This window comes from Panthera uncia, chromosome D4 (assembly GCF_023721935.1).
Source record: "Panthera uncia isolate 11264 chromosome D4, Puncia_PCG_1.0, whole genome shotgun sequence".
Classification (NCBI taxonomy): domain Eukaryota; kingdom Metazoa; phylum Chordata; class Mammalia; order Carnivora; family Felidae; genus Panthera; species Panthera uncia.
Window position 1 is genome coordinate 69,103,638 of NC_064807.1, and position 18,633 is coordinate 69,122,270.

Here is an 18,633-nt window from a genome sequence, read left to right on the forward strand (position 1 = left end):
TACTCTCCTCATGCCCTGAGGACTGGTGCCCAGTCTCACTCCACAGGGCTGACTAAGTCTGCTATTGTAAGGCACAGCAGATTGTACTGTAGGATAGAAGGCCATTTCATATCAGGGGTATAAGAAATTGCTGCAAGGAATGTAACTGGCTGCCACACTTTGGAACCTGCTGTGGTGTTCCTACCTAAACCACACTCCTCATGGGCTTCTCTCAGCCAATGACCGCCTCATCTTGAGCCAGCACTCTCCCTCAAATTCTAGCTTCACTTTTCCCTCAATGGAGTTTTGTCTCCCCTTAACCCTGCATGGCACTGCGGTCACCTTCGGACTCAGGTCATGGTGGAATATGAAGTAGGAAATAACTTCCTGGGGTTCCTGGCCTAGAGGGGGCAGTTCCTACTGGATTCAAGACAGGTGTCATCATTGCTTGTTCTTTATTTTAGGGGAAAGGGGATGAAGAGTGCTCCCTTATAAGTCCTCCTCCTGGACATCTGAAGGAAGAGGGTCCTTGGGGGGCTCATAAATCCAAAGTCGACCAAATTTCCAGAACCCTGCACTTTCTCTAGTGTTATTTATGGAAATGATAGGTAGCCACACTGTTCAGCCTGCTGATTCCTAAATTTCACATAAAAAAATGTGCTCATCTTATTGACATTCAAATTTCTCATGAAATACACAGCATTCACAGGATGTTCTCAGCAGAAACCTAATCAAATCTATATGTCTTCTGTTAAAATTACACTAGCATTATTTTGATTGCAGTTTAAGGACTCAAACTCATGTTTAGCCAAGCTCCCCAAAAGGGTGAATCTATTAATTTAAATAACAAAGAAGTCCGGTAGACAGATCTGGCTTTGCACATTATTTTTTGTTAATGGAGCACAGAAGCTTCCAACAGCCCTGGATAACCTGGTCCTCCCAGGTCCTGATCTAGGAAGGAAGAACTGATTTAACACAAGCTCTCTATGGTTCGGTAGCAGAGGTGTTCCGCATGGAAAATATTGACAGTATATACACAGACAAAGGACACAAATTATTTATATTGAGCATACACTTAAAATTCCTATAAATAAGAAAAATAAAAATGATGTAAGAGGAACACAGACCAAAGCCACAGAAGAGGAAAATGAATAACAATAAAAATATGAAAAATTCTCATTACCAATAGTATTCAGTGAAATAAGTATAAATTAAAACAATGAAGTATCATTTTTACTCTATTTAAATGTAAGAATTCAAAGGTAAATGTTGATAAGAGTGTGGGGAAATGGGTCCTCTCAACACATTGCTGGGGAGCAAATATATACCATCACACATTCATAATTTAGACAATTATATTGTCAGTAGAAATGATGGGTATGTAGTAGCATGGTAAAGTCTCCAAGACATATCATTCAGTGAGAAAAGGCAATTTGCGTAGTAGAACATTTCGGAAGCCATGGAGGTGCACCTTTAGGAAGATCTGCTGTAAGTAACTAATTTGGCTGACAGCCCCCAGCTTCCAGATCCATGGACTCATGAGGCCAAAGAATGAGGATGCACCAATAAGGCAAAAATCTTAAAACAATGTGGTAAGTGCAGTGATAGACATGTGCACAAGACACACACACACACACACACACACACACACACAGAGGAGGCAAACCCAATGCAACTTTGGGAAGATATAGAATTCTGGGTCTGGGATGGCACCCAGGAGGAGATCATGATCAAGTTGGGATGGATGTTAACTGAGTGCAGAGAGGGGAAAGAATTCCAAGCCGGCAGAACAGCCTGAGTAATTCACAGAGGGAAGAAAGCTGCATATAGAAACAGGTTGCTAAATATTAAGATAGAGGCACGGATTGTAACAGATGAGGCTAACAAGACAGGCAGTGGCCAGCAAGGCCTCCCATGTCATATTAGAGAGGTCTGAATAGGTTTTGATGCGGCCGAGAGGCACAGAAGCCTCTTGAGCAGGAGAAGAGATCTCTGAGAAGAGATCAGACGACAACAAGACACAGTAGAGGAGAACAGACAGGATGCTATCGCCATCATTCAGAGAAAATGAATGTCTGGAAAGGAGACTGGGACAGCATTATACTAATCGGAATCAACGGAGGGGAAGAAATGCAGGAATATGGCAGTTGGTACCATCTGTAGGAACTGGTAATGGGCTGGAGGTAGGAGGCGGAGTGAGCGATGGGGAGGAGCCTGATTACATACACCCAGGGTGGTGGCGTGAGCAGAGAGAGGTGGTGAACCGAATCAGATCAGGAAACCTATACCTCAGGGAATACAGTGATGGTTGCAAAGGCATCTGGTATTGTCCTTCTGCCACTGTCTTAAAAGGGATTCTAAAGGGATTTTCTTTCCCTTGTTCCTCCAGCACTACACTTGCATTACTGGCCTAAGTGGATACTCACCAGCTGGCCGTGTCCATCACTACAGCCAAGACTGAGAATTCCTGATTATACTTAGAGCCTGTGGAGCTGCTGACACAAACAGTCATTAGCAGACGACCCTTTTGTAACAAACTGTGCTTTAAAATGTAAACGGTGGGGGCATTTTCCTTGCGTTGTCCAGAAGGAACTTTCTCCTGCCTGAGCCTGGATTAATCATGAGAGAGCTCGTCAACATTCCACTGGTACATATTCTTACTTTGGTTGCCTTCAGCGGGACTGAGAAACTTCCAAAAGGTTTGTTTGAGGAATCTTGTCTTCTTGTTGCCTTGTCACAGTTCTAAAGTGCATGTGTGTGCTCCGATCACGACTGATTCATATTATGGCGGGCTTGGGTTTTACTTGGTGAAGTAGGGGTACGATGTATGGAGAGGGAGCAGTTGACTGATGATCTCCTTTCTACCAGTATCCCTCCCTCGCTTAAGTTCTGCAATAAAAAGTCTAGCCACACAGGGCATGCAGAGTCCTCACTTGTAGGAAAACATCAGCAGGTAGACTGCAAGTTATCAAGGTCCGTTTTGTTTATGCGTGTGTCAAACTTCAGGGTGGTCTAAATGGATGATGAAAACCTTTTCACATTAGGTTTGCTGGGAATATAATCAACCCTACTCCCAGATGTCCAGACTGTTTGCTTCTGAACAAAAGTCATTTCCATTTTCAGTTTCAGTTTTGCAAAATTCTTAGTAAATATTTTAGTTCTTAAAAATTGGAATTACAGAAAGACTCACACAATTTGCCTATATAACAAAAGCCTGAAGACAATGAGTTCTCAATAACTTTGAGGTTGGAGGCATGAGTTGGCTCAGCAAGAGACTGTGAAAGTTTTTTTTCAGAGCCTTTGGAATGTACCGGAAATAACACCACCTCAGGGAAAGGAAAGCAACTTAAGAAACTGACAAACACCTGTTGCAGCAGCAAGAATGTCCACAGTGATATGGTTTCTGGCCAGTGCATTATAAAACGGAGACTAGTGTATTTCAAATCAGGAAGAAAGACAGGAAAGTATGTGATTTACAAAGCGACTGAGGGTTTCTCTGAAAAATTTTTTAAAGACATGAAAAAGACTGAATGATGTCAATTAAAGAGTTTTCAGATTTAATGTATTAGAGTAAAAGAGTTCTGCGTTTTATGATACACTCAAATTAATTATTTTCCTTTTATGTTACTTTCCCAAGGAACTGAACACATTTGTATTGCGTAGGTCAGTGAAGGTAGTATGTGTATGTAGATGGGAAACACAGCTTTAGATTTTGTGGGTCATTAGAATTTCTGGAGCCCCAAGGGCAAGATTCACATGCTAACAAGGTATAGCTTTCTTCACAAACAATCTGATTTCGGAGACTTACGTTTTGTTTTCTTTTTCCATCTTACACAAGTAGAATAGTATCTTCAGATGTATTTAAACATTTAATTTTATGTTTAAACTAATAGGTTAAGGTATCTCCAGATAAGGAAGAATCTAGATCTTTTCAACCAGCTAATAATAGCCAGAAAGACTTAACATTGGCTTTGGATTATTTTAATACTTCCTGATCATACAACGGATGTCCGGTAAGGTAGCACCTGAATGTTCACATTTACAGATTGTTTAAGTCTTATTTGTGCTCTCCTAAGCCATGAAGTTACATAAAAGTGACATGGGTAAACGCTAACATTTATTAAACTTCAGTCTTATAAGGAACAAAACAATTGATTTTGCTGGTTCAAATCAGGATTTGGTGTATTAAAAAAAAAATAAACAAACCCACCTCCCTGTATAAACAACTCCTAATTTATATTCTAGAATGAAATGACTTACAGTTTCCAAACTTTACAGGTAAAGCCCTTAATTCAAATGCACACCGTCTCTATTTCGAAAAATTCAAAATATGGTGATCTAAAGATAAAGCCAAACATCTTGAACTTTGAATAAAAAAATCAGATTGTTAATCTGACTTTGTTTATAATTAATTTATTGCTCTGATTAGATTATAAAACCAAAAAATTAAAAGAATATTTTTGCCTAGTCTACTGTATTTACGGTAAAATTTAAATTAGTTACGGATTTAACACCAATCTTAGCCAAGAACACCAGGCCTAGTAGAACAAACATTCATTCACGACACACACCAGTTCTGAGAATAAACATTATCATAAAAACAGTCCTTAAAATTTTAAATGTTAGAGTTCATGGAATATATTGGTACAAAAAACAATAATATGCTATTATTTCATACTGCTGGAAATAATAAAGATGTTCCACACAAACTATCTCAGAGTTATTTTCTCTATTCTTGACAGAGAATAAAAAGAGTTCTGTAGCCAGGTATCTTTTTCCTAAGTGCTTTAAAAAATGAATGAATCAAGGAATCTGCACAATAATGTGTTACAAAATGACAGATTTTTAAATAGCACAAGGTATTTAGTGGATTCTCTTCTAACTCTCCACATACCATTTCCTCAATAAAATTAATAATAGACTTTGTAGAATTATTAGTTTCTTGTTTTAATTTTAGTTGGAGATTCCTAATGTTCAAAGACAAAAGGAAAAGTCACTTGTTCTAAATAATTACGACTAGTGACACTTTCAGTGACGAGCTCAATATCATAACCCACAACCAGAAATTTACAAACCATCACGTATGAAAGTAACCAACGTTTCATTGAATACTCGCCTTAACCACATATTTCAATAATAGTGAGTGCTTTATCAGGGAATATTAAGCGTGTGGTGGGATTTAAATTCTGTAGAAGTACAGCAGTTCACGTAAGCAGTACTGAGTTTCTTTAATACGCACAAAGAACTCCTGTCCAAACTCCACCTTTTTAAATTACCTCATTTGCTCCCATACCTAGAAGTGTTTGCGCCTAAGTGATTTATCTTCAGATATATTTGAGTAACTTCCTCTTCTAGATCGTATGCATACAAAGATAGGGTTCACAGATTCAACATATGACTAAGTCAGAGCAGGCACAGCTGTCATTGAAATCCAGGACACCGAGTCCTGGATGAATATTGACGTACATTGAAAGAGCAACTCATTGCGTGTTTGGGGAGACACAGTTGCTTTAAATAATACTGCCCTTCGAGAACAGAGAGAAAGAGCAGAAACGTCAAGACTTCTGCCATATTTCCAGAGTAGTAGGCAACTTCTCAGTGAACTAGGACTTAAGTCATAGGAGAGAGGGTCAAGGTGAGGGGGGAGAATGGGACCTGAAGGATGTGGCCCCATTCAAGAAAGTGAGCAAAGAGCAGACCAGAGTAATGCAGAGGAACTACGTGGGCCATGCTGAGGGCCCAGCTGGGGTTGGGAATTAACCTTTATAGTGGCCTTGATTTGCACCAGTGTTTCATTTCATCTAACAATACTATATGAACATAGAGGCAAGCGAGGACAGCGGGTGAGACTAGTTCAAGGTTGGTGCTTCCCAGGGTCAGGGCAGCTGAAGGACTAGAGAGTAAGGGAGCTGAGATTATATGGCAACATACCGTGCAGTCTAGGCAGAATAATGAAGGCAGTGAAGTGAGGACATTTAAGGCCTGGAAGAGAGTGTTAAGATCAAGTTCCTTTTCCTAGTCTCCAATGTCTTTCTGTGTGTCTTTGGGGATGGCACGTAGTATTTGTGAGCCTCCATTTCCTCATAAAATGAACAAGTGCATACTAGTGCTCAACATATAACATTAGGTACTATGCTAAAGACAGTCAGTGATTGCTGAAATGATCGCTTTTGGGTAACATGAACATTTTAGACGGGTCTCTGTGGGACTATCTCTTAACCCAAATGAATTCACCCAGGAGAGGCAATTTCAGAAATTCTGAACAGGCTGAACCTAAACCCCTTCCGGTCTATGCCCAGTACCATTCCTGAAGGCAAGGACCCAAAGTGTGTTCTGTGACAAAGAATGAATGATACAATATTAATAAGTGGTTGAGATTATCAATGAAGCTTACAAGTTCCAAAGGCATCATAATAAAAAAATAACTTATATTTTATTGTATCGCCAGTAGAATAAATGTGCCAGTTTCTAAGATAAGCCAAATGATGAGCAATACTGAATATCCTCTTTCTTTGGGGATATCTGAAAATTTTCCAACACCAAAGTGCTTTCTCATACTGAAAAAACAATACTGTATTCATGATATTAGAAAAAAAACACGAATATGTCCCAAGTCTGAGCTCTAATTTTACTAAAACAGAAAGGAGCAAATTCACCTGACTTCTTGGTGTTTACTCAGTCATTTGGTCATGTTCGTCAACAACTAGTCAATTAGAAGCTGGTCTGTCAATGGCCATGCGGTAGAGCCCATAAAAGGGTTAATATCATTTTCCTTCACATCAAGCAGCTAGGATTCAAGTGAAGTTACTCTTTGGGTCCAGAAAAGCATTGTGCTCATTTTCATGTATTTGTTATTCATGTGGTCCTTGGATTGAGGGGAGAAATAGTGCCCTAGTTTAAACAGACTCTGGCTGAGATGAAAGCTGGATAACAGAATGAAAGTAAACAGGAGACAGTCTGCTGAGTCAACAAATATCATTAAATACAATGATGTGATTTTGCCAGTAACAATTTGAAAGTGGATTTGTTTGGGTAATTTTGAAAGATGGGCAAAGTGAACTTAGCCAACTATATCCTGCCTATATAAATTGATATTAACGTAAACCTTATTTTTCCCCTCTGTCTGTAATCAGTATTATGCTCAAGGCATGGAATTGCTTAGAGTTAAAAGATAGGAATTTTAAACCGACCTTCACCTTGAAGTTTAGCTCTATTATTTCCTACTTGTGTTATGCTTAGCTATTTAACCATTCTTACCCTCCATTCTTCATCTGCAGATGAGAATAATAATAGTATCTACCTTTATGTTTATGTGCTAAATGAGATAATGAATGAAAAGTATAATGCCTGGCCCGTGGCAGGTTCTTAATTTTGGATGCTAAAATTATTAAAAACAGAATCAAACGATGCACAAGACTATCACGCCACTGCTCATGGTGGGAAGGTGTTAATCTAATAAAGTTCTTAGTAACACCTCATGTATTTCTCCATAACTGTGTCAAGACATTCTCAGATTTACTTTCTTGATCTTAACTGATCTCCACAGTTTGTAAAAATATTAATAACATATGTCTGTTACCTCTGTCACTTCTGAAGTATCAGGTGAGAAGAAACTAATGAATTAAGTTTATTTTCTTATAAAAATAATACATGGCCATTAAGAATGATTTTGTAAATATAAAATACAGAAAAGCTTAAAACAGGAGGGCACCTGGGTGGCTCAGTCGGTTAAGTGTCTGACTCTTGATTCAGCTCAGGTCATGCTCTCTCACGAGAGAGATCTCTCACAAACCGTGAGATCGAGACCCACGTCAGGCTCTGCATTCACAGTGCAGAGACTGTTTGGGATTCTCTCTCTCCTCTTTCTCTCTCTGCCTCTCCCCTGCTGGTTCTCTCTCTCTCCTTCTCAAAATAAACTTAAAAAAAAAACCCTCAGACTAGAAAAAGTCACCTTGACTTCCAAGACTGTTTGAACATATATTTTCTCCCATTTTTTTCTATGTATCATAAATAACTGTCTATATACTTCTGCTACCTGCCATTTCTATTTCACACGAATGCATGAGCATATTCTATTTTATTTATCCTCTTAAAAAATACCATTCGCAGTGATTATGTGAATAATATCTTGTTTAGGTAAGAGTTGCTACTATATGCTTAATATTTGCCTCCCTGAGACAAAAAAAAAAAAAAAAAAAAAAAAGGCCCGGATTTGTTGCATTTGCTGATTTCTGACTCCAACCACAGTCGATTTCAAGCTAACAATGAACACTGAACTGGGAGGGATGTACACTAACGTGGCTTTCTACACTAATTCTACCAGACAGTGACCTTGGGTATAAATCACTTCAAGAACATAGGTAATAGTAAAACGTAGTAACATAATTAGGAAGTGATAAATTTCGAGTATTATTAGTTTTTAATATAATTTATTGAATTTTAAGTTTTTTATTTTAGCTTTTTACCTTGAGTATAGTTGGCACACAATGAATGTTACATTAGTTTCAGGGGAACAGCATAGTGACTGAGCTTCTCTAGAGGCTATGCTATGCTCACCACAGACGTAGCTACCATCTGTCACCCTAAATGTATGTAATTTAGTTTTTAATAATGGCTGTATTTAACAGTTGTCTCACAGAATTCCGGAGAAATTAACACTTGGCTATAGCAAGCCAGTACAAGCCAGCTCCAGCAGACCGCAGTTACGAGGCAGAAGTGTGTGCCGAAACTTTCCTCCCTTTCAGCACGATTAGTACGATCCAGGACAATTCATCTGTTCTGTACAGTGAAAGTCATCTGTGTGCCTTTCCGCCTTGAGATTATTTCCTTGGGATAGATTCCCAGAAGTAAATATTAATGGTAAATCTGCAAGTAATCCAGAGACTGGGCGAACAATTGAACAGTTCGGGCTTCTGTTTCTAAATTACAGACTCAAATAACACACAGTGTTCCATATGAGGAAAGGACCGTTTTAAATGCTTTACGTGTATTCATTTAACTAATCCTCATGACAAGCCTATGTAGCGGTTTTATTATCATCTCCATCTACAGCTGAACATGCCTAGGCACCAGCTAGGTGACTTGATGCATCAGGAAGTGATGGAACAGGGATCTGAACTCAAGCCCTGTGCTAGCACCTCTGTCTGGCTGCTCATTGCTCTTGCTTTTTAAACAACGAAAGCATTCACTATCATCAATTCACCTTTGGGCCCATCATTATCTGCATCTCACAAACTTAATATTCAGTGTTTTTATTTATCTGTATGACTCTGCAATTGATTGCTTATTCCATCCACAGGAGCCCTGATGCCTACGTATAAAAGATGTCATTTCACCTAAAAATTTTCTGCTCTTATTTCAACTATTTGCTTTCAACCTTTTCAAAAATTTATGCCTTTTATAAAGGCCTCAGAAATACAGCTTATTTAAACATTATATCAGTAAATCTGCTAACCCTAGGGATAGAAAAAGGTCTAGGACATGGTCCTTGGCCCCAAAGCTCAAGGTTTTTATTACTGAGTATGAGATAAAGACATAAGCGGATCATTTTAGTAGCATCTGTGTGCCAAGCGCTATCAGAGTGACATTTATAGGATGACCCATAAGGAAAAGGGCATTTGGCTCTGTCTAGCTAGTCTGAGAAACTAGGCTAAGATGCTCCTTAAACTGCATCTTAAGACAAGAACCACATTAAGGAGGAAGATGGGGGCTCAGTGGGACACTCCCAAGCACCAGGTTCCCTTACTCTCAGCCCATGAATTTGTCTCTGAGTTTAGTGAGAAAATAAGGTTTAGACTGTGAATGCGTGTTTTATGGCCAATGTGCCCATCTGTCCTAGGTGTTTCATGAGGCTGTCACCCCCTACCCTGCATCTAAAATACTGTTCACACTACTTACTTGGCTCTGATACATACCTTGCATTTTATCTAAAATGACCATATAATCGACTGTCCAAACTCAGGCACTTTTGGAATACAGGGGGCACTACCAATTATGCCAGGAGAGCAGGCGTAACTATTACAGCTGATCGTTCTATGTAACCGTCCATCCTTATTATCTAGATGGTGGGCTCTTTTCTTTTTCTTTAAACACCACAATAGAAAATCACCTTTTAATGGTTTATTGTCTATTCTTCTTCCTAAATATTTATACTTATATTCACATTCCTATTATTTACAAGCTTGTTTTCTTGATACATATATCGTTTCAAATCTTCTTTTTCACTTAAAAACATATTTATACATTTTCCCATGATATTAGAAATCCTTCAAAAGTCTTTTTTTTTAATATAACTTATTGTCAAGTTGGCTAACATACAGTGTATACAGTGTGCTCTGTTTTGGGGGTAGATTCCCGTGATTCATCGCTAACATACAACACCCAGTGCTCATCCCAGCAAGTGCTCTCTCTCCTCAATGCCCATCACCCATTTTCCCCTCTCCCCTACCCCACATCAACCCTCAGTTTGTTCTCTGTACTGAAGAGTCTCTTATGGTTTGCCTCCCTCTCTGTTTGAAACCGTTTTTTCCCCTTCCCCTCCCCCATGGTCTTCTGTTAAGTCTCTCAAGTTCCACATATGAGTGAAAACATATGATATCTGTCTTTCTCTGACTTATTTCACTTACCATAACACCCTCCAGCAGCACTTTCAACAATAGCCAAATTACGGAAAGAGCCCAAATGTCCATCAACTGATGAAAGGATAAAGAAGGTGTGGTTTATATATACAATGAAATGCTACTTGGCAATGAGAAAGACTGTGGGCTCTTCTAAGGCAGAGATGGACTTTACACATCTTTTTGCTTCTAGTCAACCTGGTGCTTGCTACATGGAAAGCAGTAAACAAATCTCTGATAATAATAACGATAAAGTGGTAATGATGATAATTATTTTCAATAAGGTCATGCAATGGGGTAGATTTCCAGACTCTTGCAAATACAGGTATTGACACTTTCTTTCCCACACCATCCAGCCCTTGAGATGACCAGGACCCCACTCCGTTTGCTCTGGTAGATCCACAGGCTTCCTAAATGATTAAAGAGGGATGCATCCTACTACTAACCGACTCTCATCCTTCTTAACTTCCTTGTCCTTCTAACTCCTATAATCCAAGCGACTCTCATTTCATGGGGGGACAGGAGGAGAGAAGGATCAATGTCAAAGCCCCTCCTATTTTCTTTCTTTTTGTGGAACACACACACATGCAGAGGCACATACACACAAACAATAAAAAACAAAAACAAAACCAGCTTTGAGATATAATTTACATACTATGCACTCCACCCCTTTAAAGTGTACAACTAGGGCTCCTGGGTGGCTCAGTCAGTTAAACATCTGACTCCTGATTTCAGTTCAGGTCATAATGTCACTGTTTGTGGGATGAGGTCCCACACTGGGCTCTGTGCTGAGCACAGACCCTGCTTAGGTTTCTCCCTCTCCCTCTCCCCTTCTCTCTCCCCCTTCCCTGCTTGTGTTCACACACTCTAATAAAGTTTTTGAAAAACTTTAAAAAATAAAGTGTACAATTCACAGAGTTGTGCATTTATCATCAAATTAAGCAGAACATTTTCATTATACCTCAAAGAAATCCTGTGTCCTTTAGCCATCTCTTACCCCCTAATCCCTCCATCTTGCTCCCCTGATCTTAGGCAATCGCTAATGTATTTTCTGACTGTAGATTTGTCCATCTGGACATTTCACATAGGTGGAATCATGCAATATGTTGTCCTTCTGACTGGTTTCTTTCACCTAGCTTATTGTTTCCAAGGTTCATTCATGTTGTGGTATATATCAATACTTCATTCCTTTCTATTGTCAAATAATATTCCATCGTATGGATATATACCAATTTCATTTATCTGTTAATCTGTTGGTGGACACCTGGGCTCCTTTCACCTTTTGGCTATTGTGAATAACGCTACTATGAACATGGTTCTACAAATAAATGAGTCCCTACTTTCTATACTTTTGGGTATATACCCAGAAGTGGAACCACTGGATCATATGGTAATTCTATGTTTAATTTTTTGAGGAACCACATACTGTTTTCCACAGAAGCTGCGCCATTTTACATTCCCACCAGTAATGCACAAAGGTGCATCTACCCACCTGCTTGCCAAGAGGTGTTGTTATCTTTCTTTTTGATTAGAGCCATTCTGGTGGATATGAAGTGGTATCTAATTGTGGTTTTGATTTGCATTTCCTTAATGGCTAATGATATTGAACGTCATCTCATGTGCTGTGTCTCCAACACAAATGAAATTTGTACAAGTTCTTTGGAGAAATGTCTATTCAGATCTTTGCCCAGTTTTTTCAGTTGGGCTTTTTGTCATTTTATTTACTCTTTTTCTATTCCATTCACATGCAGATCTGATTTTTTATAAATTGGACGAAGCTTAAGCTTATAAAATCTCTTATTTGCAGGAGCCCCCATCTAAGACCCTCAGTGGACTCTAGCAATGTGTTAATATGAACATACATTATTATGAAGTTTAGAAAAAATTGTTTTTAAACAACTGTTAAGATCTCTCTCTCCATTCTGACTTCTCTTCCCTTCAAGCTGATCCGTGTTGGGTGGCCACGGATATTTTGTATTTATAATTTTCTTTTTTTTTCCTCAATGTGTGTACTCAAATTTATAACTTTGGGCTTCATAAAAGCTGGATCTGCCCCTACTTATATAAAATAAATTCTAAGTCCTACTCTCCTGAGAGCCTTCTCTTTTGATTCTCAAACGTCTATTTCGGAAGTAGAAACAAAATTCTCTACATACAATCTTCCTTCCTTTTGACAATTTTCTGCTATGGGGAAATATAATTCTCATTCAGTAGGTGACAGCCTCTGACTGCTCACAGAGGGTTAGTAAACAGCATTCTAGAATGTTCTCATCTGATTTCTCCTCTCCTTGTAGCTCCTGTCATCACTACTCCGCTGGAAACAGTGGATGCCTTAGTTGAAGAAGTGGCTACATTTATGTGTGCAGTGGAATCCTATCCCCAGCCTGAAATTTCCTGGACCAGAAATAAAATTCTCATTAAGTAAGTATTCTGCCTTTTTCTGGTAAGGCTGCCCATGGCTGCCTTGCAATTTAACTTTGTCATCAATGTAACCACAGCTCTTGGTAGGACAAAAGCTTACCTTCTAAAATATGTAAAATGCAAATTTCCTCATTTTATAATTGTAAGATCTGCAAGTCAGTGAGGTTAAGAGAGTTGCCTAAAGCCAAACACTGATTTAATTGACCTGGGGATGTCAGGGCTATTTCATGGACTCCAGGTTAGGACCCAGAGGAAGTTTCAAGGAATTAAGACACACGATGATATCCTAAGGCCGGGGGTACAGGACACATGTTCCAGGACATGCTGGGGAATTAATAGGGACCAGACTCATCTCTACTTCTATTCCAATAAAGTAAAATATGTTGTCCAAGAACCTGACCTCTTGGTCACCAGAACTTTTTCTTTTGAAAGTCAGAAGAGTTTCCTAATATATAATGAGGCAGCCTCTTAAACAGACAAAAACTCCCATTTGACATGAAAGGGTCATGCTATCTTTTCCTCATTTGCAATAGCTATCTGATCAAAAATACTCCAAAAAAAATCTGTAACAAAGGGAACCACTGGCTTCTCAGCAGGCAATATAGCTTGCAGTAGGACCAGAATTCTTGAGCTGGTATCTATACATTCGGGTCCATGAACCTGCACAAGGAAAACTTATGTCTTTATTTGCACTAAACTCTAATGAAATTTAGTGTTTCCTTCAATTATACATGTTGTAATATGGGAAATTACCCTGTACTGTGGTCACCCTCAGGGTGTCTACCTGGAAAACTATGACAGAAGTCCTGGAATAGGAAGGCTGAAAATAAGATGCTTGAAATACAGTTTATTAAATCCATTTGAAATCTCTAGAGAGAACAAGGGAAAAGAAATGGGATAAGTCAATGTACTCAGGAATCTTGGTTCACTCAATGTTTATATGGCCAGTTGCTCTTGTGCCTCGGACTTCCCCACTGTCATGCTCTTACAAGGACCAGAGTAAAGTCTGAGCCCACAGGTGGAAGGCACCAAAGCTAAGGACATAGACTTGCTCTGTTGGAGAAACAGAAGGACAAGCGCACCTGGCCATGACAATAGCTTGCCAATTAGCCTGCTGAACAGCCATGGATTTTATCTGTGTTCCTTGGGGAGAGTGCACGGGACCATAAAGGGACCACGTTGTATGTCACCAACAGGTAGTTGACTTAGGGGTGACAGAGCCATCAGTCTAGAGATGGCACGATTACAAGCTTGTCTTTCCATCCCTTTCTACTCTAAGTGATACTCTTCTTTATGCCATCATATTTTCTATGTATTCCATCAATCTTTGGCAGGTTGCTATTTCACTTATGGCCTATATTCAGCACATCTCACCAGATCTAGCTATGTTCCACAAGTGACTCTCTTCCTCAATGGCTCCATTTAACACGAGTCATTGTGCTAACATCTCATACACTACTAGCTTTACAATTTATATGCTCAACATTTTCATGAGTTTTGTCTATTATTTATGTCTTTATCTTCTATAATAAAATTAAATGTCTTTAAATAATACAGAAAAACCTCACTGTCAATATGCATCATGAATAACAGTGGTCATAAAAGCACCTGTGAAGGCAACACAGAAGTTACAGAGTTTTGTATTACATTACGGTTGTTGCTTATATCTTGGCATATGATTTATGCACTTCCCTACTTTGAAATTATAATAGTTGTTAGACAGGCAACATTCAATAGTCAAAGGTCAATGATCAAAGATTATTCTCTCCACTATGGCCCTCTACCATGCCTGGGAAGGAAGTGTATATATTTGAAAAATATAGCCTTACGATATATATATACACACATATGTATACATATATATATATATATACTTACGATATATATATATGTATACATATATATATGTATACATATATATGTATATATATAGCCTTATGAAGTGTATATATTTGAAAAATATAGCCTTACGATCCTCTCAGATGTTTCTTTCTCAAGATTATAAGGAGATGAAGAAATGGACAATGGAAGAGTTTTTTTAATTACACAAAGAAAATCAACATTATAAGAATGCTATGAATAAAGTCACTTAATAAATTGGAATCTTCCCTTTATTATAAGGCAAAAATGTTACAATAAATAAGAAATAAATGGAGTTATAGGTTTGAATAGTTAGCTGTTAGTCAAAGGATCTGTGAAATAAGAAGAAATTACATTTTGAAAATATATTTGTGTGCCCTTTTAGGAATAATGAATAGCTTTACCAAAGAAACCTGACAAGCACTACTTTGCCAGGTGATAAAGGTCAATATTGATAGTGAGAAATCATATTGATAGCAGGCACCCTTGTTTTTTATGGGATGAAATGGCCCTCTACTTTTGTGATCTTCCTCTCCCAAAGCCACAAACCAAATTTTATCATAATAAAAATATAAGGCAAACTCCAGTAGAGGGGCATCCTACAAAATACTTTACACGTACTCCTCAAAACTGTCAAGGTCATCAAAAACCAAGGAAAGTCTTAGAAACTGTGACAGCCAAAAGGAGCCTAAGGAGATATGACAAATAAATGTAATGTAGGGTCCTGGATGAGATCATGGAAGAGACAAAGACATTAGGTAACACTGAAACAAATCTGAATAAGCTAAGACTTACATAAACTAGTTAACAGTATCAATATTGGGTCATTAATCGTAACAAATGTACCAAACTAATCTGATTAACAACAGGAGAAACTAGATGGAAAGAGGTATATGGAAAGTATCATCTTTTCAATTTTTATGTAAATCTAAAACTGTTCTAATTAATTCTATTTTATTATTTTTATTATTTTTTTATTTTTTTTAAATATGAAATTTATTGTCAAATTGGTTTCCATACAACACCCGGTGCTCATCCCAACAGGTGCCCTCCTCAATGCCCATCACCCACCCTCCTCTCCCTCCCACCCCCCATCAAACCATAAGAGACTCTTAAAAACTGAGAATAATGAATTCTATTTTAAAAATTATAAAGACTTGGGGCGCCTGGGTGGCTCAGTCGGTTGAGCGGTCGACTTCAGCTCAGGTCACGATCTCACAGCTCCTGAGTTCGAGCCCCGCATCGGGCTCTGTGCTGACAGCTCAGAGCCCGCATCCTGCTTTGGATCTGTGTCTCCCTCTCTCTCTGTCCCTAACCCATTCGCATCCTGTCTTTGTCTCTCTCAAAAGTAAATAAACATTAAAAAAAAATTATAAAGACTTGAGCGTCCTCACCACCCACAAGCAATTTACTCAAATTAAGCAACATTGATGCAACAGCTTACAAATTTGGAAACTTTCTATTTCACAGAGTGGCTGGACTCTTGGTCCACAAGTATATATGTGAAATATTCCAATGTACGTATTTTCCCACGAAAAACATAGCAAAACAACATTATGTGACACTGAGTATCATGGCTTTCCACAATTATTTATTGTTATTTTGTGAACTACCCAGTGATTATACTATCCTCAGTCACAAGAGACCAAAATTTACTACATGCTTTTATTCCCTTTAGTATCAGGAAGTGATGGTGGGCACCTGTAGAGATTAGAACATCAAGAAACCACTTCCTTTTCCACTGTTTGTTTGCATTTTAGTTTCCTATTTCTACTATAAGAAGGTGTCACAAACTTAGTGGCTTAAAACAATATAGGTTGATTATCTTACAGTTCTGGGAGTCATAAGTCTGAAATCAGTCTCTCAAGGTGAAAAGCAAGGGTTGACAGGGCTGCAATCTTCCTAGTGGCACCGGAGAAGAATCTGATTTCCCACCTTCCCCCAGCCTCAAGAAGGCTACCTGCCTTCCTTGTCTCCTTCCTCCACTTTCAAAGCCAGCAATCACAGCCCTCTGGCCTCTGCCTCAACTGTCACATCTCCTATCATCCTTCAGCTTCCCTCTATCATCTTTTAAGGACCACTGTGATTACATTGGGCCCATCTGGATAAGCCATGATACTCTATTTTAAGATCCTTGACATCTGCAAAATCTCTTTTGTCATGTATGGTAACATATTCACAGGTTCAGGGGATTAAGACCTGGGTTGAGGTGGGGGGCATTTTTCTGCCTCATGTATACATTTTGCATAAAGAATCTTTATTTGGTCATAAAACCCCACTTTTATGTTGATGCTTCCGCTCAAATTTTTCTGTTTCCCTAATTCCTTTCTTGACAAAAGCATGTAATTTAATGAGATAATATATGTAAAACATACACTCACAGTTTGAAGCTGTTTTGCTTCCTTTTATAGTCCAAGGAAGTAGAACTGTGCTTGGCACTTGTTAGGCATTCAACAAATGCTTAATAAATGAATACTCAGCTAATTGTTAGTTACTCCTCTAAGAATTTAACTCTTCCCACTGGTAACATTTATGTACGTGTGTTTGTTCTCTAGCTGTTACATTCTAGTAATTGTGGGGAGAAGACTCATATACCTTGGTAATAATATACTTTCCTGAATAAAGTAAACTTTATGTTTGGTCTCATCAACAGACATCACCTTTTGAAGGCACTTTTTTTTTCTTAAATTTTGAGAGAGGTAGAGAGGGAAAGAGAATGATCATGGAAGGGGTAGAGAGAGAGGGAGAGAGAATGAGCATGGGGGGGGGGGTGCGGGGAGAGACAGAGACAGAGACAGAGAATCCCAAGCAGGCTCCATGCTCTGTGCTGAGCCTGTCGTGGGGCTTGATCTCACAGTCATGAGATCATGACCTGAGCCAAAGTCAAGAGTCGGATGAGCCACCCAGGTGCCCCGGAAAGCATTTTTTAAGGACTCAGGTGCTTTGGTCATTGGAGCACAGGACCAATCTATTGGAGCATAGCATTCTAATCTTAGAATGTAATGCTAGCTTTATATTACCAAAAAAGGTGATTCTATTATTCAGAACCCATCCAAGTTTCCTTTTGCTTTTAACCTGCTTCTTCCATTGACAAGTCATCTACTGATCAGTTAATCACAGCCTGAAAAAAAAAAAAAGTCACACAGGAGGTCCTAACCTGCCATTTCTGTCTGCGACCTGCAGGCTCTTTGACACCCGGTACAGCATTCGCGAGAACGGGCAGCTCCTCACCATCCTGAGTGTGGAAGACAGCGACGATGGCGTCTACTGCTGCACGGCCAACAACGGCGTGGGGGGTGCTGCGGAGAGCTGCGGGGCTCTGCAAGTGAAGATGAGTGAGTGGGAGAGAGCCTCCGCTCTTGATGTTAAAGCTGACTCGGTACACTCCGAAGCAGGCACTAAACAGTCTCCAGCACAGCTTGGAGGCTCGGCAGTCAGCCAAGCTCAAGTTCAAATCACACCCCTGAGGCAGTGAATTCTAGACCATGTATTCCTGTCCTCAACTACAGGCAAGCCCCTCAGTTCTCTAGGCTCTCCCGTTTCCTTGCCTGGACACAGCTCCCTATTTGCTCCACCTTGACTCCTTCCACCAGGGAACTTCCATCTAAAATCTTCTGCCTGCTCCCTTGAACCGGTTCCGTTACAACCAGACACGCTTTTTATCTCTAACTTCTTTGCAGACACTTCTACCCTTCTGCCTTATTTCAAACTTGATTTTCTTGGGTGACTTTTCAAACTTGAGTGGCCTTTCTGCTTC

General features: G+C 39.2%; 1 protein-coding gene across 1 annotated transcript in view; it reads left to right on the forward strand.

The window, feature by feature from the left end:
• The first annotated feature begins 1,708 nt into the window (after nt 1-1,708).
• MUSK (muscle associated receptor tyrosine kinase) overlaps nt 1,709-18,633 on the forward strand; it is a 93,297-nt gene continuing 76,372 nt past the window's right edge. Inside the window, exons 1-3 of the mRNA XM_049637079.1 lie at nt 1,709-2,678; nt 12,890-13,016; nt 18,060-18,211. Of these exons, the coding sequence (XP_049493036.1) occupies nt 2,600-2,678; nt 12,890-13,016; nt 18,060-18,211 (358 nt within the window). The 5' untranslated portion in view covers nt 1,709-2,599. The remainder of the gene's footprint in view (nt 2,679-12,889; nt 13,017-18,059; nt 18,212-18,633) is intronic.